At 41.4% G+C, this 27,386-nt stretch overlaps 2 protein-coding genes across 7 annotated transcripts in view; one reads left to right on the plus strand and one right to left on the minus strand.

The window, feature by feature from the left end:
- Positions 1-2,993: 2,993 nt before the first annotated feature.
- On the minus strand, positions 2,994-15,377 carry LOC124147343 (nucleoporin Nup43-like). Of its 4 annotated transcripts, none has more exons than XR_007222875.1 (9): positions 15,233-15,377; positions 12,514-12,645; positions 11,515-11,592; positions 10,054-10,219; positions 8,373-8,508; positions 7,898-8,049; positions 5,646-5,771; positions 4,446-5,058; positions 2,994-3,836 (listed from the first exon to the last, which is right to left on the minus strand). XR_007222875.1 is itself a non-coding variant. In XM_046518023.2 (8 exons), exons 1-8 carry the CDS (start codon positions 15,350-15,352, stop codon positions 4,856-4,858), a joined length of 1,113 nt encoding a protein of 370 aa, XP_046373979.1. In that variant the 5' UTR covers positions 15,353-15,377; the 3' UTR covers positions 2,994-4,855. The 4 variants fall into 4 exon arrangements, 1 of the variants encoding a protein (XP_046373979.1); XR_007222873.1 differs by having other exon boundaries at positions 2,994-4,260; XR_007222874.1 differs by having other exon boundaries at positions 3,976-5,058.
- Positions 15,378-22,474: 7,097 nt separating this feature from the next.
- The window catches only part of LOC124147344 (anoctamin-1-like), a 42,163-nt gene continuing 37,251 nt past the window's right edge, over positions 22,475-27,386 (plus strand). For all 3 annotated transcript variants that reach the window (XM_046518028.2, XM_046518032.2, XM_046518033.2), the window contains exons 1-2: positions 22,475-22,604; positions 24,146-24,275. In XM_046518028.2, coding sequence (XP_046373984.1) covers positions 24,227-24,275 — 49 coding nt within the window. In that variant the 5' untranslated portion in view covers positions 22,475-22,604; positions 24,146-24,226. The remainder of the gene's footprint in view (positions 22,605-24,145; positions 24,276-27,386) is intronic.

Raw genomic sequence — 27,386 nt, forward strand, 5'->3', positions numbered from 1 at the left:
TAAATTAATACGTTCAGTGAAGAAGATATTTGCTTACGACTATTCATATATGATATAATAGCACGAAAGCTCTGAAATTTAATTTATTCGAATTATCTTTATCTGATATGCATCTTGATAAATAAGAAAGCTTCACATTGATTCCTTGTTCACCAGATTAGTTTGCCGTATTGATTATTGTACACGATACATCAATTACTGGTTTAAACTACTGCAAATGGCAACTTTGATTTTCATTTCCCATGAAGGTTTTTGTCCGTCACATTTCACAAAGATATTTTTTTATCCAACTCCACCCATTGGCCAACATCGACATACATACATTTGTTGCGCAACCGAATTTAGAATATACATAATTTAATATACATTCTAATACGCTGTACAACGATATATTATCTCATATTGGTGCCGAATCAGAGCCCAAACGGGCCACTGAAATACGAAATAAAAACAATGACACATTCTGTTTTACTTTTTGTAACATATGCAGTTTGTTGTTTCAATCGTCTTTACTTTCTCACATTCTAACTATCATACCAATCAAACATCGAGAACATTCATCAAACATCTTTAATTACATATAACGTGTCATTGTTGGAAGTACACCATTGGTATTTTACGAATAATTTGAAATATGTAAAAAATAGATCTTTTAACATTTGTAAATTATTCAACATATTTCATCCACGAATTATGTTTGCAGGCCTGCGACTCAAGGTTTAATGGAAACGCAGATGCATTAGCCTTTAATGTCAGAACTGACTATTGAAGTATTGCACATAACTTGACAAAGTGGGGTGGAATCTATTGCAATCTACGAACGGAAATAATGCCACGATCTAACATTTGAATGGGTAATACCACACTATCCGCCAGTGAGATTTACCCATTGACATCAGTTAGAGTCACTTAGGATGTTAATGAAAGTTAGAATTAAAGTTGTGTAATGTGTGAAGTTATTTACCTCTGATTAAATACGGTTTATTATATTGACAAGACACACATCTTTCACGGAGGAAGAAGGGTGTGTCTGATATTTGCTATCAGACTCACGCGGGAGCTAGAGGGTTGTGTGCTGGGGTGCGGGTTACCCATATTTTAATCATATCATCATGTTGATGTTTGAAAAAGCATAACACATTTGGCGATGTTTTCCACAAAAATAAGTTACAGTACTTATCAAATGACAACCGTAATTATATCGGATAATCCAAACATTTTCTTATGTGGACTCAATATTCGTTAGGCATAGGTGTTGAGTGACCACGCCTCACGTTATGGCGACAGTGTGTGCCTACAGTGTATGCCTGCACTACTTTATCCCCTAATCCGTTCATAGTTTTCAGCAGTTTTTATGAAAGACATAGTTTGAGATTGTATTGTTCTAAGAAACAGACTCTTGCAAGACACAAAGCAAAAAATCTAATTCTTCTTCACGTGGGAAAGGGGCCATCATAATCTCCAGATGAAAGTTCTAGTTTCACAAACCATGCTGGCATTCAGTGAGCAACAGTGCTCTGACATAGCTCAAATATTGGCGTCCGTCTGCTCCATTTCGACAGTAAACACGCACAGTGCAACTATTGGAGCACTTGGACCACAATTTGGGTTAATGTCTCATCTTCGAAGCGTTTTGTGTCAAGATTCCAAACAACAGCGTGCAACCGTGTCCTTTCAGCGGCTGTAAATGTAATGCCTCCCAGACCATTATGGAAACACCACGAAATCGATTATGCGCCACTGCATCAGCATCCTCAAAACGTTCACAGCGCCGTCTGTAAACACGACTACGACCATCATGGAAGAGGGGATTGCATCTGCTCATTTGATGACCTTGGCACCATAGCAAATAACCTTGCCTACGATGTGATGTCAGTGGTTGACGAGTTCATTTGTTGTTTAACGCCGCACTCAATAATATTCAACCTGTATTGGTGCGACCTGTACAAAATGGAGACAATCCAGTTGATTATGAGCAACAATTAACACGCTATATCCGGACCACCCGATCCATATAGTCGCCACTCACGTCCTGCATAAGTTGCTGGAGATCTTTTCTTATCCGGACCCTTCCGGATCTTTTAATGAAGGTCATACTTCTTATTGTGGTCTCGCTATTGTTTGTACCATAAAGTGCTCATCCGTTAAATGACCTGACATCGGGGAACCTATTACGCAGGAGTAGATGGTATACAACACCCGAGGACGACCACGTTTAATACTGGTCCCCTAAATACCACTTTGAAGTTAAAGCGCGCGTAGGCAGCCACCTGACATTCAGTCACCTAAACGCCATGGCACGATTTTCCATTCTCAGAAATCGACACATTTTTCCAAGTGGTGATTCTGATCAGCTACTGTTAATGACGTTGAAAAAATGGGTCCGTGTCTCGAGTAACACGCGAAGAATTAAATGTGTGACAATATTGGTCATTGTTTGTCTGCTCCTGTATCATTTACCGTTGTTCCCCAAATGTTTCCAATAATAATGTCAAGCACGTTTATCATCACGTGGTATCAGATGATAGGAGGTGTGAGTTTAATTTCTTGGTTAGAACAGGATAGCTTCAACACTAATAGTTGCTTTAATATTTATTTTTTACTTGCTTTACGGATCCACCGACTATAAATTTTGTTGCAATGGAAAAATAAAAATCCATAATTTGCTTTTTTTTTTATTCAGCGGACAAGCTGATAGCATGTTGCACGCAAAAACCACACATTCTCTAAACAAGGAACCACTGATGTTGACATATATTAAACATGGGATTCCAAACTGAGTTTGTTGTTGCTGTAATTGATAAGCTGCATAGACACTCAGCAGTATCCCCCCTTGATTTATCAGGTTTGCATTGCCATGTTGCAGGCTCTCCTCCCACATGAAACCATTTATATATTTTTATACCAGGCTACTTCAAGTGTTGTCATCAAGGATATATATATAAAGACCCACAACAAGAGATCTTTTTCACTAAAAAATAATGTGACATTGGTTGATAGTAGAAAACATTTATTTTAGCAGTTGATCATATACAATGAACATACACAACATTAGTTCAAAATAATATCCTATACATGACAATGGTTATCCTATACATGACGATGGTGTACTGGGGCGGTGAGATGGGGGTAATGAAATAGGGGTAGTGAGATGAGGGTGTGGAAATAGGGGCAGGGATTTGGGTAGTGAGACGGAGGTTGTGCTAGGGTTGTGTGATAGGGTAGGGACTTGGGCAATGGGATGTGGTAGGGATTGGGTAGTGCGATGGGGGTAGGGTCTGGGTAGTGAGATTGGGTAGGGCCTGGGTAGTGAGACGGAGGTGGGGCTGGGGTTGTGTGATTGGGGTAGGGTCTGGGTAGTGAGATACGGGTAGTGAGATGGGGGTAGGGACTAGGTAGTGAGATGGGGGTAGGGCCTGGGCAGTGAGATTGGGTTAGGGACACTGGTAGTGAGATGGGGTAGGGCCTGGGTAGTGAGATGGGGTAGGGCCTGGGTAGTGAGATTGGGGTAGGGACTGGGTAGTGAGATGGGGTAGGGACTGGGTAGTGAGATGGGTTAGGGACACTGGTAGTGAGATGGGGGTAGGGACTGGGTAGTGAGATGGGGGTAGGGACTGGGTAGTGAGATGGGGGTAGGGACTGGGTAGTGAGATGGGGTAGGGACTGGGTAGTGAGATGGGGTAGGGCCTGGGTAGTGAGATGGGGGTAGGGACTGGGTAGTGAGATGGGGTAGGGACTGGGTAGTGAGATGGGTTAGGGACACTGGTAGTGAGATGGGGGTAGGGCCTGGGTAGTGAGATGGGGGTAGGGACTGGGTAGTGAGATGGGGGTAGGGCCTTGGTAGTGAGATGGGGGTAGTAAGATGGGGGTAGGGACTAGGTAGTGAGATGGGGGTAGTGCCTGGACAGTGAGATGGGGGTAGGACTGGGTAGTGAGATTGGGGTAGGGACTGGGTAGTGAGATGGGGGTAGGGACCTGGGTAGTGAGATGGGGGTAGGGCCTGGGTAGTGAGATTGGGGTAGGACTTGGTAGTGAGATTTGGGTAGTGAGATTTGAGTAGTGAGATGGGGGTAAGACTGGGTAGTGAGATTGGGGTAGGGACCGGGTAGTGAGATGGGGGTAGTGAGATGGGGTTAGGGACCTGCGTAGTGAGATGGGGGTAGTGAGAAGTGGGTAAGGACCGGGTAGTGAGATGGGGGTAGTGAGATGGGGTTAGGGACCTGGGTAGTGGGATGGGGATAGTGAGATGGGGTTAGGGACCTGGGTAGTGAGATGGCGTAGTGTGATGGGGGGTAGGGACCTGGGTAGTGAGATGGGGTAGTGTGATGGGGGGTAGGGACCTGGGTAGTGAGATGGTTGGTAGGGACCGGGTAGTGAGATGGGGGTAGTGAGATGGGGGTAGGGACTGGGTAGTGAGATGGGGGTAGTGAGATGGGGTTAGGGACCTGGGTAGTGAGATGGGGGTAGGGACCGGGTAGTGAGATGGGGGTAGTGAGATGGGGTTAGGGACCTGCGTAGTGAGATGGGGGTAGTGAGAAGTGGGTAAGGACCGGGTAGTGAGATGGGGGTAGTGAGATGGGGTTAGGGACCTGGGTAGTGGGATGGGGGTAGTGAGATGGGGTTAGGGACCTGGGTAGTGAGATGGGGTAGTGTGATGGGGGGTAGGGACCTGGGTAGTGAGATGGGGTAGTGTGATGGGGGGTAGGGACCTGGGTAGTGAGATGGTTGGTAGGGACCGGGTAGTGAGATGGGGGTAGTGAGATGGGGGTAGGGACTGGGTAGTGAGATGGGGTAGTGAGATGGGTTAGGGACTCGGGTAGTGATATGGCATTTAGGACTTGGTTAGTGAGAAGCTCTACACCAGGCCTGGCAAGGAGATAGTGTAGAGGGTCTCACTGTCTGTACCACACAGGAGGGTATCGCGGTCTATATCGAGGGAGTTGACAGGAAGTGACCTCGTGGGGAGGAGGGAGGTGATCTCCAGCTTCTGCCGGGCGGAGTCCAGGTTCAGCCACGAGCTGATGTGTCCCGTGCTGCTGGCACTGTCTCCTCGTAACCCTGGGAAAGAACAAACACATGCATGCAGGACCAAAACTTGACATACTTTTTCACATATGATTTTGTTGCAAAAGAAACAATGTGGATGTACTGCTTCTTACAATACCAATGTGTTATACACAGTAGATGATGTAGATGTGGTTCCCCCCACTGATGTAGATGTGGTTCCCCCCACTGATGTAGATGTGGTTCCCCCCACTGATGTAGATCTGGTTCCCCCAACTGATGTAGATGTGGTTCCCCCCACTGATGTAGATCTGGTTCCCCCAACTGATGTTGGTTGGTTGGTTTGTTGTTTAACGCCGCACACAGCAATATTCCAGCTATATGATGGCGGTTTGTAAATAATCGAGTCTGGACCAGACAATCCAGTGATTGATATCATGAGCATCGATCCACGCAATTGGGACCGATGACATGTATAAACCAAGTCAGCGAGCCTGACTACCCGATCCCGTTAGTCGCCTTTTACGACAAGCATAGTCGCCTTTTACGGCATGCATTGGTTGCTGAAGACCTATTCTACCCCGGAATCTTCACGGGTTCCCCCCACTGATGTAGATGTGGTGCCCCTGACTACAACCTACCTGACACAAACGATGAAGTAGATGCGCTGCCCCTGACAGACGTCCCATCCCAGTGCCAGACTGAGCCATCATCTGAGCAGGTGAACAGATGGTCTGGGTTGTGGGGATGGAACTTCACCTCCCACACTGCAATGACACATCACAAACATTTCGCTGAGTCAGCATTATTCAAGAAATATCATGATGGCCTGTAAATAACTGAGTTCGGACCAGGAAAACCAGTGACTGATAACAAGATCCATGCCATCCCACAAATAATGATGTACAATGAGCCAAATCCGACCTGGAACTCCCACAGAGCATGAAGATTTGTAACATGGTTAGGATACTGTTAACAACATCAAGAAACAAGTACTACAACTGTGAACACCTTGTAATGTCATGACAACTTACTGGTGGCACTGTTAGTTCAAGCAATGTCATGACAACTTACTGACGACACTAGGGCTGGGATGAGTCCAAATTTACTACCCGGGTACCTACCCCCTATTACCCTACCCTACCTCGGTACCAACTCTAGGTCTCAGGACATGTCTCAAAATGTCAGATTGGGAACATTTTTAGCATAACCCTGGCAAAACGTATTTAGATACATGTAATAAACAATCTGATATATACACTGAAGTTGACTTCCGTTCTATCTTTATTCAACCATATGAAAAATCAGAAGGAAAGGGTGCAGAGTCAGAAGGAAAAGCGAACATTAGTGACTTGTAGTGCAACAATAGAGTTCTAGATAATTTTAGTCATTAGACAATATATCACATGACTAACCATGAGTCCGGGTAGTCCTGTGGGTACCCGGGTCCTACTCAGTACCCACCTGACCTGGGTACCCGAGTTACCCGTCCCAGCCCTAGACGACATGGTTAGCCTCTAGCAATGTCATGACAACTTACTGGTGGCACTGTGGGCCTCTAGCAATGTCATGACAACTTACTGGTGGCACTGTGGGCCTCTAGCAATGACATGACAACTTACTGGTGGCACTGTGGGCCTCTAGCAATGTCATGACAACTTACTGGTGGCACTGTGGGCCTCTAGCAATGTCATGACAACTTACTGGTGGCACTGTGGGCCTCTAGCAATGTCATGACAACTTACTGGTGGCACTGGGGGCCTCTAGCAATGTCATGACAACTTACTGGTGGCACTGTGGGCCTCTAGCAATGTCATGACAACTTACTGGTGGCACTGTGGGCCTCTAGCAATGTCATGACAACTTACTGGTGGCACTGTGGGCCTCTAGCAATGTCATGACAACTTACTGGTGGCACTGTGGGCCGCTAGCAATGTCATGACAACTTACTGGTGGCAATGTAGGCCTCTAGCAATGTCATGACAACTTACTGGTGGCACTGTGGGCCTCAAGCAATGTCATGACAACTTACTGGTGGCACTGGGGGCCTCTAGCAATGTCATGACAACTTACTGGTGGCACTGTGGGCCTCTAGCAATATCATGACAACTTACTGGTGGCACTGTGGGCATCTAGCAATGTCATGACAACTTACTGGTGGCACTGGGGGCCTCTAGCAATGTCATGACAACTTACTGGTGGCACTGTGGGCCGCTAGCAATGTCATGACAACTTACTGGTGGCACTGTGGGCCTCTAGCAATGTCATGACAACTTACTGGTGGCACTGTGGGCCTCTAGCAATGTCATGACAACTTACTGGTGGCACTGGGGGCCTCTAGCAACGTCATGACAACTTACTGGTGGCACTGTGGGCCTCTAGCAATGTCATGACAACTTACTGGTGGCAATGTAGGCCTCTAGCAATGTCATGACAACTTACTGGTGGCACTGTGGGCCTCTAGCAATGTCATGACAACTTACTGGTGGCACTGTGGGCCTCTAGCAATGTCATGACAACTTACTGGTGGCACTGTGGGCCTCTAGCAATGTCATGACAACTTACTGGTGGCACTGTGGGCCTCTAGCAATGTCATGACAACTTACTGGTGGCACTGGGGGCCTCTAGCAACGTCATGACAACTTACTGGTGGCACTGTGGGCCTCTAGCAATGTCATGACAACTTACTGGTGGCAATGTAGGCCTCTAGCAATGTCATGACAACTTACTGGTGGCACTGGGGGCCGCTAGCAATGTCATGACAACTTACTGGTGGCACTGTGGGCCTCTAGCAATGTCATGACAACTTACTGGTGGCACTGTGGGCCTCTAGCAATGTCATGACAACTTACTGGTGGCACTGTGGGCCTCTAGCAATGTCATGACAACTTACTGGTGGCACTGTGGGCCTCTAGCAATGTCATGGGAAACTTGTCCTGACGGAGGTCCCAGATTGTCAGCATCCCGTCCTGGCCCCCTGTGGCCACAATGTGGGCCTGACCAGGGTGCTTAGCCACACACTGCAGTGAGCTGTGTTCTTCTGTCCTGAAATATAAATGCATGTATTTACTACTGAGTGGGCGTGAAGGGCCAAGCATGGCAGTCACTGAAGGAGCCAGAGAACATGGCAATTTGTCATAAATAGATAAGGATTGGCACAGTCCCACCCTTCAAAATATTCTCAATGTCAAGTGAAGGGCAACAAAAGTGAACTTTTATGAATAGATCAATTTCTTGAATCATATTTCAAATAAACTGCTCAGAAATTATTTTCAGTGACTAACTTGAGAAAGGTTCATTAAACCTCAGATGAAATTGAACAATTTGACCATGATGACTTGAAATATTAATTCAGGTCTAACACTTACACTGTGTAGGTTCTTGTTGGAACTGCAGTGTTCTGTCGAAAGTCAAATATCTTCAACTGTCCAAAGGAATTGACGGTGATAACCTCTGTCTGTTTCAGAAACGTGATGGCATTTATAGTACAACTGTCAGCAGATTCTGAAACATAGATAAAACAAAGTAAACAAAAAAAAGAATTACAAGCAAACCAACCAAATTTACTCAGACAACAACGACCTTGCAATCGACTCTAAAGATGTTCACATACTTCACGCTTCAATACTGCAACATCAACTCACCAATGTCTCACTTCAACCCTACAACAGTGACAACATCAACTCACCAATGTCTCACTTCAACCCTATAACCATGACAATATCAACTCACCAATGTCTCACTTCAACCCTATAACCATGACAACATCAACTCACCAATGTCTCACTTCAACCATGACAACATCAACTCACCAATGTCTCACTTCAACCCTATAACCATGACAACATCAACTCACCAAAGTCTCACTTCAACCCTATAACCATGACAACATCAACTCACCAATGACACACTTCAACCCTACAACCATGACAACATCAACTCACCAATGTCTCACTTCAACCATGACAACATCAACTCACCAATGTCTCACTTCAACCCTATAACCATGACAACATCAACTCACCAATGTCTCACTTCAACCCTATAACCATGAAAACATCAACTCACCAATGTCTCATTTCAACCCTATAACCATGACAACATCAACTCACCAATGTCTCACTTCAACCCTATAACCATGACAACATCAACTCACCAATGACTCACTTCAACCCTATAACCATGACAACATCAACTCACCAATGACACACTTCAACCCTATAACCATGACAACATCAACTCACCAATGACTTGCATCAATGACTTGCATCGGCCACTATAACATCAACTCACCAATGACTAGCATCCGCCACTATAACTTCAACTCACCAATGACTTGCATCGGCCACTATAACATCAACTCACCAATGACTTGCATCGGCCACTATAACATCAACTCACCAATGACTTGCATCGGTCACTATAACATCAACTCACCAATGACTTGCATCGGTCACTATAACATCAACTCACCAATGACTTGCATCGGCCACTATAACTTCAACTCACCAATGACTTGCATCGGTCACTATAACATCAACTCACCAATGACTTGCATCGGTCACTATAACATCAACTCACCAATGACTTGCATCGGCCACTATAACATCAACTCACCAATGACTTGCATCGGCCACTACAACATCAACTCACCAATGACTTGCATCGGCCACTACAACATCAACTCACCAATGACTTGCATCGGCTACTATAACATCAACTCACCAATGACTTGCATCGGCACCTATCACATCAACTCACCAATGACTTGCATCGGTCACTATAACATCAACTCACCAATGACTTGCATCGGTCACTATAACATCAACTCACCAATGACTTGCATCGGTCACTATAACATCAATTCACCAATGACTTGCATCGGCCACTATAACTTCAACTCACCAATGACTTGCATCGGTCACTATAACATCAACTCACCAATGACTTGCATCGGTCACTATAACATCAACTCACCAATGACTTGCATCGGTCACTATAACATCAACTCACCAATGACTTGCATCGGTCACTATAACATCAACTCACCAATGACTCTCTCTGGTTGCCTCCGGTTGACATTCAGAACGACAATCCTTCCATCCTCTCCACCAGATACAACTACATCGTCTCCCTTAGTTGTTAAACAAGTGCAGGAACATGACCCTGCCGCCAAGTGATGGACATCGTCCCAGCTGTGGGCCACACTCAGGGTCTGGAAGAGGCAGTATGTTCACTTTGCAGGGACATTCTTATGCAGATAGGTGAAGCAAGAGCCTTGAATCGTTTATTTGAATGCAACAAAGAGCGTTTGAAAGATTAATATCAGGTTGTAGATTTAACAACAAATCTGTGTGTAGCCAGCAGGGCTTGCTCCTTTTAAAAGTGACTGGCCAACAACTAAATGGAGGAGGCCGCGAAGTGCCTGAATCTCTGGTCCGCAAAACTTAGAACTCCTCACCCTGAAACGCCTTTACCTGCACGCTGAGATTAAATCTTGGCTTCCATTTGCCTCAATCCGTGGTGATTTATGAGCAAATAAAGATGTTATTGTAGACAACATTACAAAAAGGCGTCTGGTTGTCATTCTACTGAGATGATCTACATATATCTTTCTTTGAGTTCACATTCTCATTCACACGACCTTATCCCCTCTAAATATTTCTCATCGAAATTACATGATTCACAAGCAGTGTCCAGTTAAAAAAATTAAACACACATGGAGGAGGAGTGAAATTTTGACGAGCCAGACTGGCCATATACTTTACCTTTCAGCAAGCTCTTTGTAATATTAACTGGCCGTGAGCCAATGGGCCAGCAGTTCAATCGACCCCTGAATATAATGGCGATTTGTGAGTCTTCCCCAAAAATATACAAACGTAAGAGTTACTGGATTTGAGTTGAGTCTCGAAACCTTCCATGGACCTTGACACACTAATGTAATAAACCTTTACTGCAGATAACTTAAGTACTCATGGAAATGAAAAAAACCTGTTTTTTCGACCTCAGATCTTAAGTAAATGCAGTTAATATACAAAATATGTAAATATTCAAACAACGCAATTAGTACTAATTGGGCCTTGGCACAAATACAGCGTATCAAAGGTTTTTATGCCTTTTTACAAGTAAAAGTGTGTAAAAATGTGAATAAAACAGACTATTGTGAAACAGGGCATAACCAGGTGTAAGTAGATCAAGGTTAATGTCCATGACCTATGACACCTTGACGACAGGTGAGAACAGGTGCATAATGCCTATAGTCTGTTTCTGCTATGTCAATTTGGACTAAGTTTTATTTTTGAATGTTGAAAGTGACGACAAATTACCTCCTGTAAAGTACATTTTGTATTGTTCACTGAGATCAAACTAGCAAATCCAGACTAGTACTTTTCGAGTTGTTTTGTTATTTCGTATTTACAGCGACGTAACACTTTGTGTTGATTTTTAAATTGGGAAAAACAGGGTTTTTTATTTCCGTGAGTACTTTAGTTGAGAGGTTGAGGGATATACCTGTGAGTTGATATGGTGGCGATATATAGCTACATTTCCAGTTGAAGATGCTGCTGCTATGTGGTCATTCGTTATAAACTGAAATATACAAATAGTTATGTGTGACAAAATAAATTATACACTATTTCCTGTGTGAAAAACTTTCATCTTGATAACATTGACAACTGAAATATATATCTTTTCTATGTCACAAACTTAAATGTACACCATATCCTGTGTGATAAGAGGGAAATAGGAAAAACTGAGAAAAGTTAATGGCATATGAACATTAAGTTGGTTGGTTGGTTCGTTGTTTAACGCTGCACTCAGCGATATTCCAGTGATATTCCAGCTATATGACGGCGGTCTGTAAATAATCGAGTCTGGATCAGACAATCCAGTGACTGACATCATGAGCAGCGATCCACGCAATTGGGATCGATGACATGCATCAACCAAGTCAGTGAGTCTGACCACCCGATCCCGTTAGTCGCCTTTTACGACAAGCATAGTCACCTTTTATGGCACGCATGGGTTGCTGAAGACCTATACTACCCCGGAATCTTCACGGGTCTGAACATTAAGCCTCATATGTGATGCTGCACAACTTACCAAGAGTTCTGTCCCTTTTCTCACTGACATGACACAACTTAAACCAAAGTCTGCATAAATGACACTGAGGACTGTGACATCAACCATCTACATGACACCACACAACTTACACTGAGGTTTGTGTCATCACCCCTTCCGAGCATCTTCCCATGCTGAACTAGACTTGTATAGTCAGTTATCTCCCTTCCCTCAGGAATGAGTGAGTGAGTATGGTTTTACGCCGCTTTTAGCAATATTCCAGCTATATCACGGCGGGGGACACCAGAAATGGGCTTCACACATTGTACCCATGTCGGGAATCGAACCCGGGTCTTCGGCGTGACGAGTGAACGCTTTAACCACTAGGCTACCCGACCGCCCCTTCCCTCAGGAAGATGCCTCCATGTGACAATGCACTGCACAACTTACACTGAGGTCTGTGACGTCCCCTCTCTGTGTGACGCTGCACAACTCGTGTGGCTCGCTGTCCAGCACACTGCCAGGACCCTCCCTGTCATCCCGACTGAGTTGTTCCAGACTCCACAGACGGATCTTGTTGTCCTGGTTGTAACAAAGACAACACCACATGACATCTCATACTGCAAAGTTCAATCCACCTGTACAACATGTATTGGTGATAGGTTTACTAAAAGATCTATGTTAATGTGCAATGTTTAAAATAATCCTTGGGTCCTTCAGCATGTCCCAGTTACAAAAACGTATATACTCAGACCCTGTGGTACCGAGGCATTCATCGTATCGCGGCATTTGCAATTTCCGGTAGTTCATGCGGGACACGCCTCTTAGCGGCTGTCTATTAATGCAAATCAGTAACCAGGAAGTGGTCACTTCATAAACAATTTCAATTTCCTCGGAATGTTCCGTCTGCTGTAAGTAAGGAGTTATTAGTGCGTTGATACATACTTCTGGCATCTTTTTTAATATTGCCTTACCCCCATCTATCAATGGCCAACGATATAAGCCACAGTTCCCCAAGTAAACTTTCTCTATCGACCTGAACTAAATCATCTGCATATTCATGGCAACTAATAAGGTAGCGGAAGTTACGTAGTCCGCACATTTTTTCCTGCTCTGTGCCCAGAATCTATTCGGAAATCATAAGGGCCATAATGCCAAACTTAGAAATATGTCCTTCACTAGAAGCAAAAAGATAAATACATACTTTGGGCATACTAGGAGTGCTTTTTATATATTTAAGGATTGACTGTGTATTTTTTTCGGTTCATTGAGGTATGAATCGAAAAGCTGATGTGCAAACTGTATGAATCCGCGTAGCGGATTCTTACAAAAGTTTGCACATTGGTTTTTCGATTCATACCTCAATGAACCGAAACAAATACACAGTCAATGCTTATAATTAAATTCGACAACATAAAACATGTTTTATCTACAATAGTTTAACCAAAAACAGTTGTATATATCAAAACAGACAAAAATGACGACATTGATAAACATTCCAGGTGTAGGAATACATACTGTGGCGTGCATGAATCAGGTGATTGCTTAATTTATGCACATAAATTGACACGCCAACACTGTCAGTAGCCAATCAACGGAGAGCAGGATCAAAACAATGTTCATTGGACCTGTCAGTTAAGACAAGTGGCGAAAAGAACTGCAACAGTCAGACTGTAACGAACCGGAAGAAATATGTCCGGGAGAATTTTTTTAAGGCGGCTGTTTCAAATTACATGGTCAGTTACCGCCAGATTCAAACATTACTTCCCTGATTACGGTAAAACACAGTTGTAAAAATGCTAGTTAGAAAGGAAACCCGAAATCATGAAAGTTGAACCGAGGCGAGCAGAAACAAAAACAGGGGAGCGAGCCTGCACGTTTGCTGTTTGATTCATTCTCGGCCTTCGGTTTCAAAGGTTTGTTTGGACAATGAATATGCATGAAAGTCGCTAAATGTCCTGTGCATGACGATACACGTGAGCAGAAAGGGATCCCTCGGCTGTAATATTGGGATTCCCCGACATTCCGAAGTAATAAAAGTAGTGCGCCTCGGTGGGCGTGGCTTAATTTTTTACATTCATTGGGAAATGAATGCAATAACACGTGACCAATTCAGCTAATCAGAATACAGGAATTTCAATGAACACAACGAAAATTTAATTATTTATTGTTGACTGTTAACATTTTTCCATTTTGTGACAAATTATTGTCATCCATTTTTAAAAAAAACAATCTTAGAATATCATTTCTGATATTTTGTTGTTGATTTTTAAAATATTTTTCTCTTACTTTTCGGTAAATATGCATTGAATACCTATTACCATACTGATAACACATTTAGAATTTTACTTGTGCTATCTTTGCACATGTCTGGACAAATCACTGATGTCAGGCATGATCATACTAAGTGGTTGGTGGAAGTATGTCCTCTTTTTGTCCAATTCGGACCTCCATACACAACCTTTCTCTGTACCGCGATACAATGGAGTTCTCTCCTTGACAAACTGAGCGCAAGGTCCGACTTTTACTCGGAGCTACTAATGTAAATAATGAACTTTTATCAGTAAAATATGCATTGTTAGATAAAATAAATGACATCTGATATAGAGAACAGGAATAATTATAAAGGTTGGTGAGTGCATTTCGTTCCGTTCAGCGTACCGCAATACTCCGAGGTTGCAGGCTATATGGTAAGGTGAAGTAATGTTCTCAAATGTAATATTGTTAGAAATAAACAAGACAGTGACAATATTTCTTAATTAGGCCTACATACATGAATCGTGTTTATTAAAGCTCCTATTCAGGAATCACTTGAGAGACTTGTCAACTTCACGTGACAGAGACTTGAATATCTAATAAGCAGGATTCAGTGCCACATCTGTACACGCTTTATACAAAGCCACATTCTAAACACACTTTACAGTGACATGGTTCTCATACCCACTGTGAGTCACAGGCCCTGAAGCAGGATAGTGATATTACTGAAACACTGGACCCACATATATAACTATTTGTATACATGTATCCAGTGTTTCAGTAATATGACTATCCTGCTTCATGGGCCTTGGCTGTGAGTCTGTATTTCCAGCTGATTTTCACATTTGACTTGGGGCGAATTTCCTCTGATTCCCGACCACCTGAAGAGTTAATTAGCCACCAAATACTTTACCTCGTCATCCCAGCTCCCCGTGGCAAATACATCTGATTGTATAATGGACTGTGATTGCGTAGGTCGCCATCGAATTTTGCTTAATTTTTGCCCGACAAACTTTACGTTGAATTCAGCCATTTTCCCGGCACCTGTACTCCACACAGTGACGGTGTTGTGCGGAGTATGGATGCATTCGGAAGCGCGCTGTTTCGGAAAATGTCAATAGAAAACTCCGAATGAATTCGTCCAATTTAAACGTCGTATTTAGATGATCGTGTGAACTAAATTAACTTAATATAATGTTTACTTCTTCACGATTTATTTATCAAACCCAATTCTTTCAAATGATTTAACACAATTAAACTGTCAGCTATGATATATATAACGGCCCCAGAGATCACCTGCTTGATAAACAAAGCAAAATCTGCTTGAACAGTGAACCTACTGTTACATACGAGGGATACATATAAAAATAAAAAATAAAATTTTTTTGACTGCCAACCCAAGTAGGTATATTACCTATGGTTATCTAAGTTCATGACGTATATTGATACCTTACTGGGTTTCCAGCTCTGTTGCATGAGATCAAATCACAATAAACCCACTCTGATTGAAACAGCTGGTTTGACGGATTATCAATTATAACAAGTTGATAATCAATGTAATAGAATACTGCATGACTTCTGAAGATTTTGTGATTTTGATAAAAATTCCATAATTGTTTCCTTTTTGCATATTCTGTGATACATGACTAGGGCCTACATGTATAGTAAAACGTGTATCTTACGCTGACAATCCTATAGCAATTATGTTACGTGACTGTTAGGGATTCCTGTCACGTGACAGTTTGGTCGAGATTCCTGTCACGTGACAGTTTGGTCGAGATTCCTGTCGAGTGGCAACAAGTTGTTCCATTAAGAACCAGCACTGTTTTCTCTTTTACATGAAAGACATATATAGTATTTGCCATGAATACATTTTCTCCCAGTTTATGGAAGAAAAATCCATCCAAGAATTTATTACATTCAGATGTTGCCTTCCATATATTTTCCCCGAGCATCCGCTCTGTCCTGGTTGGTAGTTCAAACAGACAAAGAAACTCGCGAGTTGTTCAAAGCAGTCGGCTACCAGTGTTTTCATACTTTTAAATCAGTTGAAAAGGATCATGTAGAGATATCACGTGACAAAGCGCCCACGCGAACTGATGGGCCAATAATTACTGGGCACAAGCAGTAACTGTTGTGTGTCAACTTCTGAATCCGAAGTCGTTGATGACGTACAGGTGCAGCTGTAACCGACGTCACAACAACGTGTAGCTCCGTGTTCTCTCTGTGGTCAGCTGGTCGTTCTCTGACCCATCAGTCAACCTTTGTGGTGAGGAGTGTTGCATGGCCTGACGTAATGTTGTAGACCACCTACCCAAACCTACGTAAGACCATCAGCGTAGTTGTAGGCATTAGCATGGTCAGCTGTACCTCAATTTGTCATCGTGGAATGTAACGCCAGACCTGCTTCTGTGTGATGGATGTACGTCTTTCAATTTGTGGATACAATTCCAGCACCATTAGTGTAGTTTTCAATGAAAATAGTTGGTTGGTTGGTTGGTATGTTTGTTGTTTGACGCCGCACTCAGCGATATTCCTGCTATATGACAGCCGTCTGCACCAGACAATCCAGTGATTAATATCATGAGCATCGATCCATGCAATTGGGATCGACGACATGCATCAACCAAGTCAGCGAGCCTGACCACCCGATCCCGTTAGTCGCCTCTTACGACAAGCATATTCGCCTTATACAGCAAGCATGTCAATGAAAATAAAGAGGTTCTAAATGAGATTCTACCATGACATTGATGAATGCTTGATTCTGATTGGTCAAAAAGAGGTTTCCTTTTTGCTACGGAAACCCCTTTCAAATATATTAAGCCTTTTCACAAAAAAACGTGCGTATGAATACATAGTTCGAGATAGCCAACACTACATATCGATTCAAAGAAAATGGCTGCCGATCGATCACCCCATATGAACTGTAAAACGTATCTATATTTCCTCTATTACGCGCTGGGTCTCTAATACACGCCGAGGCAAGGGCTCTCGCGAAATTAACAGACGGCATAGCGTCAAATAGAGGAAGTAAAGCGCTCGGTTCAAAATTAAAATAAAGAGTTATCTCTTCCACTGTGGAACTACATCAAATTTCAAAACACAATAGGTTTGTCTCCTAAATGAGCATTTCTCATAGGCTTTTCATTCTCTGTTCTACTACTCTGTGTGGGGTGGAATTGTGGGGTGGAAGAAGTCCACCCCCAACAAAATCACACATACAATTAATATGTAAACCATTATTAATTGTATTTTCACCACCAAATTAACATGTTATCATGCAATGGTTTCACATTTAAAAAAGGAGGGGTGGCCTCCTCAGAACATCCCCGTCCCCTCCCCACTTGACTGTGACAGTGCAGGGATGCGTAAGGTGTGTGTGTTTGTTGTTTTACGCCGCACTAACCACCTGCACAAGACAATCCAGTGATTGATGTTATGAACAACGCTCCAAGACGTATGGATACGTTGACTCGCTATCAACCAAGTCACCGGGCCTCACCCCCCCCCCCCCCCCCCCCGATCCTTTAAGCCGCCTCTTACAAACAGCAATCATGGGGTGCTGGGGACACATTTTACCCAGGGTGCCTTGGTACAGGGCGGATGCGTATAAGGTTGAACTGGGCCACCTCTGCTTTGAAAGAGAAAATATAACTATCATAACTTTTTTTTTCCAAAGGCATTTGATGTCATTGACGTCCAATGTATGCGTGTAAATGTCCTTGCAACCGATGTTTAAAAAGTAGACACAACCATACGCAAACAATGCTTCTTCAAAGTCCTTTCTTTTCGTAAAAACATGAAGTGCCAATTCTTACTACATTGTAAACCCTTTCTGTGATTTTTATACGGTAAAATGTTGGCAGCCATGCTGTCATTTATCCTACCGCGATTGTTGCGGTGTTCCGTTGGGATATATACCTAGTTTTTACAGTAAAAGGCCGACAGTTATCCTACCGCGATTCTTACGGTGTTCCGTTGGTATGTATATACCTAGTTTTTACAGTAAAAGGCTGACAGTTATCCTACCGTGAATGTTACAGTGTTCCGTTGGGATATATACCTAGTTTTTACAGTAAAAGGCTGACAGTTATCCTACCGCGATTGTTGCGGTGTTCCGTTGGGATATATACCGTGCTTTTACAGTAAAAGGCCGACAGTTATCCTACCGTGAATGTTACGGTGTTCCGTTGGGATATATACCTAGTTTTTACAGTAAAAGGCTGACAGTTATCCTACCGTGAATGTTACGGTATCCGTTTGGATATATACCGTGCTTTAACAGTAAAAGACTAACAGTTATCCTACCGCGATTCTTACGGTGTTCCGTTGGGATATATACCTAGTTTTTACAGTAAAAGGCTGACAGTTATCCTACCGTGAATGTTACGGTGTTCCGTTGGGATATATACCTAGTTTTTACAGTAAAAGACTAACAGTTATCCTACCGCGATTGTTACGGTGTTCCGTTGGGATATATACTGTGCATTTACAGTAAAAGGCCGACAGTTATCCTACCGCGATTCTTACGGTGTTCCGTTGGGATATATACCTAGTTTTTACAGTAAAAGGCTGACAGTTATCCTACCGTGAATGTTACGGTATCCGTTTGGATATATACCGTGCTTTAACAGTAAAAGACTAACAGTTATCCTACCGCGATTCTTACGGTGTTCCGTTGGGATATATACCTAGTTTTTACAGTAAAAGGCTGACAGTTATCCTACCGTGAATGTTACGGTGTTCCGTTGGGATATATACCTAGTTTTTACAGTAAAAGGCTGACAGTTATCCTACCGTGAATGTTACGGTATCCGTTTGGATATATACCGTGCTTTAACAGTAAAAGACTAACAGTTATCCTACCGCGATTCTTACGGTGTTCCGTTGGGATATATACCTAGTTTTTACAGTAAAAGGCTGACAGTTATCCTACCGTGAATGTTACGGTGTTCCGTTGGGATATATACCTAGTTTTTACAGTAAAAGGCTGACAGTTATCCTACCGTGAATGTTACGGTGTACCGTTGGGATATATACCTAGTTTTTACAGTAAAAGGCTGACAGTTATCCTACCGTGAATGTTACGGTGTTCCGTTGGGATATATACCTAGTTTTTACAGTAAAAGACTAACAGTTATCCTACCGCGATTGTTACGGTGTTCCGTTGGGATATATACTGTGCTTTTACAGTAAAAGGCCGACAGTTATCCTACCGTGAATGTTACGGTGTTCCGTTGGGATATATACCTAGTTTTTACAGTAAAAGACTAACAGTTATCCTACCGCGATTGTTACGGTGTTCCGTTGGGATATATACTATCATTATTACGGTAAAAGGTTGACAGGCATGCTTCGGAAGGTGGCCAAAGAAGACTTTAATGCAAGTTTTGCACTGCTATCTTTTCAAATGGTCATTACCACAATCAAATCATTCATTGATTATGAAGATAAATACACATAGAAAATACAACAAAATAACGAACATTGTGTCACAAATATAATTTATTCATCATGGAACTGAAAATGTTTTTCTCATCCAGCTTATTACTCACATGATATTATAGCCTGCTATAACAAGATCCGACTCCGCATAAAGCCATTTCAGTTATCTTTATTAAAGATACGGGTATTAGGTGTTTGGCTTCTAATTTCAAGTACAATTTTACAATATTTCTTTCTTTAAACAAAAAAAAAAATGCTTCCTAGTTAAGTGTGATCAAATTGATAATTTTGAAAATTGTGAATTACATAATAGAAATGGAGATTCATGCAGTTGTCTCCCCTTTCCCTATCTGTTGTCTCAAATGTTTCAGCAGACCATCTAAGTTTGAAACGAATGCTCACAGGCGTGCTTACAAAGTAAAGCCAACCTAGACCTGTCAGTGGCAGGCGCATTTGCGTTTCGTACTGACTGACTGACGTTATGATCCCGGAAAGGCCGTGTACAGTTTCCTTGACTAAAAGCAAGAAAATTCTAAATTTGTCACATTGTTGTGAAATTCATAATTAACGTATACTTATTTCAGACTGTCAAACAAGCTGTGACGACCAACCCAACAGGTTTCCGTCTTGGCACAGACACAGTATTATTGTTTATGACTATTGTAAGCGTTATAATTTCCACTGGAATGTTGTACTACACATAGTCTACATGACTGGTCTACTTGCGGATGACTCAGCTTGTCACAGATGTTACATTGAACGGTGCACTTCCATTTACTCTGGCGGTCGCCAACTGCTAGCCATGATCTTGATCATCAATGATCTTGAACGCGACGTTTAACCCCATTTCATCTCACCTTGACACGGCAAATTTCTGTTTTCAAGTTCTCATACCCAGATTATGTTTCTATAGGTATGCAGTGCCATACCCGTGTGCGTGGGTTTCACCAAAGAACATGGTAAAGGTCTAAGACCTGCATAACCTTGGGCTTTGCTTCGACATTAAGCTGACACATCGTGATATAACTTGAATACTGTTTAAATTGGCGTTAAACCCAACTCACTCACTCATCACGTCACATTCGGTCAAACCAGTTTGTGTTCCATTAATCCTGTTCTTAGCTGTTGATATGTCAGTCACCCATAACGACTGTGTTACAAGGGTCACATACAACAATATACATAATGTGACGATACCATGTAATCACCGGTAACGTGCGCAGGTGGTACTTTTGTAAGCATTGTGTTTCAATTGAAACCTATATATCCGAAACCAAAATACCACCTTGTTTCCAAAATACACTACCAATATCCTTGGTCTGTGTGTGTGCGTGCGTGCGTGCGTTCTTCAAATATACATCTTCCGGGGACAAGGGGGTTAAATGACTGTGATAGTCCAGCTTGTAGTTGTTAAAACCCTTGCCTCGGGAAGATGCAACTATATTGACAAAGGGTTGTGTCCGAGGGCTGACGAGTAAAGGGTATCAATGCAATAGCTGAAGAATACACTCCCACTGACCAAGGCGACTGGAAGTGTACAGAAAGCTGTAGCAACATTTTACATGTCCTTTTGGTAACAATTAGGTGTTTTTGCTTCAGGTATATATAAAGTTGCCAACGGAAATTATTGATGATATTTATAAAGCTCATTTAAATTTTGATGTTTATTGAAATATGTACTACTTATTGTGATATATTATCGGTATTACAAGGGGAAATATCCAGAGATTGTAAGAGATTTGACTGTGATGTTTCCTAATATGGGAAACAGACAAGACTAAAGTCGCTAATCGGTATTGCTCGAGCCTTACGGTTAATCTTAACTAACTATAGTCACTGAAAATATACCACTTTGATGGAACAAAGAACTCAATTCAAATTAGCGAGGAGACCCAGTGAGATGGGAGATTCAGAACCTGTGGGAAATCCAGACTTGCTTCAAGGCTGTATAGCATTACAGTAAGGGCTGGGCGGAAGGGACAATGATATGCATGGCTCCCGGACTGTGAGACCAACAGTAAGTTAATCCGTAAGGGTCGAGCCTTTTGTGAGACAATGCCAATGAACAAGTGGGCACAGAGATGGGATGTGTATGCTTGACCTGTAAATGCTCAGTGGGTATAATTTCTTTTATTCTGATGTCAGTGGATGATATAGAAATCGCGGATTCCCAATTGTGAAACAGCTCCGTCATTGTATCAAAACATCATAACCTTCGCTGGATTCCGACTTTTGACCATAGCGGAGTCACATAAATATGATGAAACATCGAGGTATTGGAACTTTTGTTTCAAGGTCGATTGAATTCAAAGTTAGACAATACATTCCTCGACACTTGGATTATCTCTCCTGAATGCATCGATGTGGTACGTGCAGATCCCAATACAGTGTGTCAGAGATCATATCTGAATATATAAGGTCTCTGATTGTGTCTTCAGTTATTGTTTTCATATTCGAAAATATTATACTTTGGGTTAATAGATATATCAAAGTTTCATATCAAATGTAATTACACTTAAACCTTCTTTAACTCGTCACGGTTATCCAGATTTCACAGATCTGATTCCAACGTCTGATAACAGCCTTTGTCTCAAATCATGAAATGGCAGACATGTTAGGAGTTTTGTCCCTTTATTTCATCGTCGACAGGTGGCTTTGTGTATTGTGCGGTGAGGATCGCAAGCGCTGTAGGGCATGAAAACCAGTCTAGTGTATAAGCTGGGCCCCGTCTCTAATATCACAATTGGCGCAAGTTGACGACGCGCATAGGGAGCCGGGAACCAGCTTATCTAGTGTATTGGTTGCTTCAAGCTTCCGGTTGACCATGAACTCAAGCCCAGGTGAGTGCGGCATCCTATATTTCATGTATGGTGCATCGTGTGTAAATTGTGTTGCTTTCCAAAGTATTGAAAACCAATTACTAACGCCATGTAATTTTGTGAAGATTGAAATTTGAACATAGCCCTTGTAGATTTTTCACAAGCGCCAGTGCTCATGGTTCGACACATTTTATCGTCTGCCTCAGTGCCTGTTCATGGTCCGCCTGTCCAGTCCTAGGCTACCCCACTCCAGTAGGCCAGGCCTGTTGGTCATAACCTGCGATCCACAGTGTTTAGCCTAAATAGCAATATAACCGTGGTGTGTACATGGCGATAGTACTGTAGGTTGCCTGGAATTGTTTGCATTCCATGTAGGGACTAGGCGCACATTCCGCAGTGACACAGTGATCCCCGCCCAGGCAGGAATAAAGTAAGTTTCCTGAAGCCACTAAAGTGAAAGCAAGGAGCTGGCAAACAACAGGGAAAACCTCTAATCAGCTATCAATTTTAACCTTTTTTGCTTCGAAAAAACTATGATTTGCATTGCATCAACAGGTGTTGGTTCTCTTTGAATCACACAATAATGTATCCCCATGTTATGGGTTTTCGGAAGTTTAAACAGTCATACTTTTCTCTCTAATCGCATGAACAACTGTAAAACATCTCATTCACTTATATAAAAGACAACTGTCTTGTAAAAACAAGCCATCATCTGAGTATTTACAATGTCTGTGTGATGCTAAACCCTCTTTTAAGCGCGAGTAATTGATGCTAAACCCCCTTTAAAGCGCGAGTAATTGTGATGAACATGGCCATCCAAAAACGTATGATGTCCGAAGACCCTTGGAATGAGCATTGTAAAGCGTGTAAAATCTCCATAATATGATAAGTGTCATTTTTAATGTATCATATGGTGTGTCATATTGAGATGAAGTGTAGGCAACAGTCCTTCCAACCAGTGATGTCAAACTCGAATTATATTTTAAACATGTTGATACACTTGTGTTCAGCTTCAAAGTTTACATAACACGATAAGATAATTAAGGCATTTTAAGCAGTGTTAGAATAAGATTGAAATATATATATTCATGAGTTACGTGTCATGACCCTAATGTTTAAAGAATTAAGAGGTCCATGTACAGATAGATTAAAATACAGTTTACCTGAATCTTCACAAACCTCATTAATGTCTACATGGTCTAACCAGAATAAATATTCACCTGCAGAGGGATTCTGGGATTTGTTTGCAGTGAAGAGATGATATAGGTTCCAGTGCTACAATATGTGCTTTCATCCTGGTAAAAAGAAATACGTTGATGTACTGTTAATTCTATGTTAACTATTGTGACAAGTGGGTCAGGGTGACATTGGGTGAATTACAACATTGATTTCAAGAATAAAAGAAATACATTTCAAATAGCCTCAAATGTTTTCTTCTTGATGACACATTTTAAGTTCAAAAGGGTGCACATAAACATGTTTCGAAGTTTCCACTGGCACACTTGCAAAAATATTCATTTGTATCCCTGGATGTGTAAGGACATTTCCCCTTCTTGTTTCAGCTTAACAGTTGCATGAAGAGCTGTAAACTGGCTGCTGTGCGTCAAAGTGATTGAGTTTTTGAACAAAACTGAGAGGAGCTCATGGCGAAAAGGGATGAAGAACTGCGACTACACATGCTTGATCAAGATGGTAAAGAAATTTTGTAATAAAAATTATTGTCCATATCTAATGCTAGATATTTTAACAGAAAAGTTTTGAAGGGTGTTTTACTTTGAGAAAAAAACATGTCAGTTTTTTCTTTTTGAAAGTAATACCTCCTTTTAGACAAGGATCCTAGCTTTTACATTTTGAATGAAACCCCAACCTCATGATGGGTTGTCTCTGTAAAGGCAAATTGATTGAAACAGCACAATTTAAAACTGATAATAGAAAGAACACAAGACAGATAAGACTTTAATGAAAATATGTGTTTCTAAGTTATTGGAAGTTGTGCGTTGCGGTGTACAGTGTAGTGTTGATATTTCACAAAATCTTGATACCAGTGTCATTCTTCATTTCACTGTCCATGCTGTCAGCTTTTTGATTCTTCCATTGAGTTACCCTTTTATGAGCTGTGGAGCTGTTAACTCAGTACCTGTACTAGCAGCACTTTTCTTGGGTTTCATTTCTGGCACATACAGAAACTGCAAACTCAGTGACAGTATCACTTTGGTGACCAGAAAGACAGAACTATGTAATTAGGTCATTATATCATGTGTGACATGCCGACTTCATATTCATCATGTGTTCTTATTTGTCCAAAAATATTGATGCATAACATTTCATGAACATGATAAAGCTGACTATTTATGCATCAATTGATGAAACCCCTTTTAATTACCCCCGAAATATCTCTAAGACTTAAGACAGCATAGAAATGGTAAAAGCAATATATCCTTCCCTTTCCTTCCTAAATACATATCCACCTATTTAAATATATGCTTTCAAACAGGTTTGTTCAACGTTATCTGTGTCTTGCATATTCTTACATTGGAAATGACATTGACCAATAGACATGGTAACTGAGTTTGCTCACAGATCAGCTGCTCATCTACCATCGACTGGAATGGGCGGGTGGCTGACATTGTTGGGGTGTGGGGGTAAAGTTGTTCATGCTTACAAAATCTCTTTAGACTTTTGAATAGAGCCGAACAACAATGTGTGTCAACAGAATTATCATAAGCTCTCACTTCCTTGGTTTTCTTTAATCAAGCCTGCCGATTAAAACCAGCAGAGAACAACCAAACTGTGGTTTGTGTACACACTTTTAATAGACACAGCTATACAATTTCCAAACAAGACACATTCCCCATAAAGTGTGCATTGTAACGATTAAGACCCGCCACATTTTCATTGTAGACAGCAATAATAATGATGAAACTCGGTTTGTTGCAGTCTGTGTGATTTACAGTTAATACTGTGTTTGGTTCGAGTGAAAATGTGGCGGGTTGCAATTGAGATGAGTCAGAAATGGGCCTGCCTCAACATACCGATAGGTCGGTAGACATCAATTTTTGATGTCAATGCAATGTAGCAATACAGTCTTTGCGTGTATCGGATGAATAAACATTTATTGACAAGCACCCTAAGTTAATGAATAGAGTACTATATTTAAAAAAAAATATAGCTCTGCAGAAGAGGGTGTGCATAATACACACATACAATGCGTTTTGATGCTTTTTCCCCAGGCAAAAACATAACTGGGCATGTATATAAACCGGAAATACCATGTCAACTATTCTGTACCAAAGTACACATTGTTAATCCTATTATTACACTGACGGTATCTGTTGTATCTATATAAAAGTGTTCATTGTATATCTGGACTTATGTTTGTGAGTTATTTTATTAATGTTATTCAAAATTTCATGTAATGTTACATTAATTTCGGCAAAATTGTGTGTGAACTGATTAAGAGATTGCACAAACACACTGTTATTTACAGCAACCATGATCACTTAACCACCAGTGGCACCTGGAAACGAACCTTAATTATCAGAGAATGGTTACATGTATCATAAATGCCATCCTTTGATGTGTTAAGTCATATTTGTTGCAGTTTGACTATTATTATCAAGATATGTTTTTTTTGATCGAAATAGCGAGACTGCAGGAAGCTTTAACTTCAAGTTCAAATGGTGACTTGTCAAACTGTTACATATGTAAAATATATAACTATTTGGCAGTTCGACAAGGGCTACAGGACTAGTGCTAATTTCTAACGCTGATAACAAAGAGAAGGATTTTTTGATAAATGTTATTATAGGTTTTTGACCTATATATTGAAAAATCCTTTTTTTCATCTATATGTTATGTTCAAAATACCTATATTGGCACTCCTTCACCCTATAAATGTATCACTGAAAAGTTTGTGACCTTAACCACTTGTACAAACTAACGAAGCCCAAGTTAAGTAAAATCCTGTTTGTTCTAGTAAACTCAGCTAATGTATCATACTATGTCCATATGCTAACACTGAAATAGACAAAAAAATGATACTGAGACAGAGCTCCAGATAAGCTTTTGGTGTTGTGGGTATTTTACCCATGCATTCTAAAATCATTGGGTATCAGTAATTCTATCTGGGTATTCAAATTTCTGTTACCCACTAGTTTTTACACATGTGGGTATTTAAGTTAAATATTTAAAAACACTATTCATCTAGTCCCTGCAAACTGGTGTCGTGTGGTTCGAGAGCTTTATAGGACTAAAAAATGCCACGATACTTCCACAAGAAAGTGTAATGGCAAATGATCATGATGTAACTGTCATCGTGGAGTTTGGCAAGGTTGACGGAAGGCCCCTTTATAATTTCAAAATAAGTTGCTGATTTGCTAATCGAATACGCAGTGTTACTTCACAATATTTTGATGATAGGCTCAAGTTTTATTTATGTAGCGTATCTGTAATGTTCGTTGCGTATTTGATACGCTTGGATTTTATTTTACTGCATATTTCTGATGCATATTTTACGCAGATACGCAGCTTATCTGGAGCTCTGTGAGAGCCAAGTTAGTAGACTCAAAAGCTTTTGGCACAGCCTGCTGAGTCAAGATGACCTTAGGTATGTTGTAATCTGATAAAAGTCAGTTTATCATGGTATATTATACTATATTAGTATATACCAAGTCAATGAGGACAACAAATATATGTGTCACATTTTCATGTTAGGGTCACCTGCTTTCACGGTTTAGTGTTTATGTGACAACTCTGTCTTATGATGCTCAATTTTATTTTGTCAGCATTGATTGTTATTAAAAA

This window comes from Haliotis rufescens, unplaced genomic scaffold (genome assembly GCF_023055435.1).
Source record: "Haliotis rufescens isolate VD_foot unplaced genomic scaffold, xgHalRufe1.0.p SCAF_26, whole genome shotgun sequence".
Lineage (NCBI taxonomy): Eukaryota > Metazoa > Mollusca > Gastropoda > Lepetellida > Haliotidae > Haliotis > Haliotis rufescens.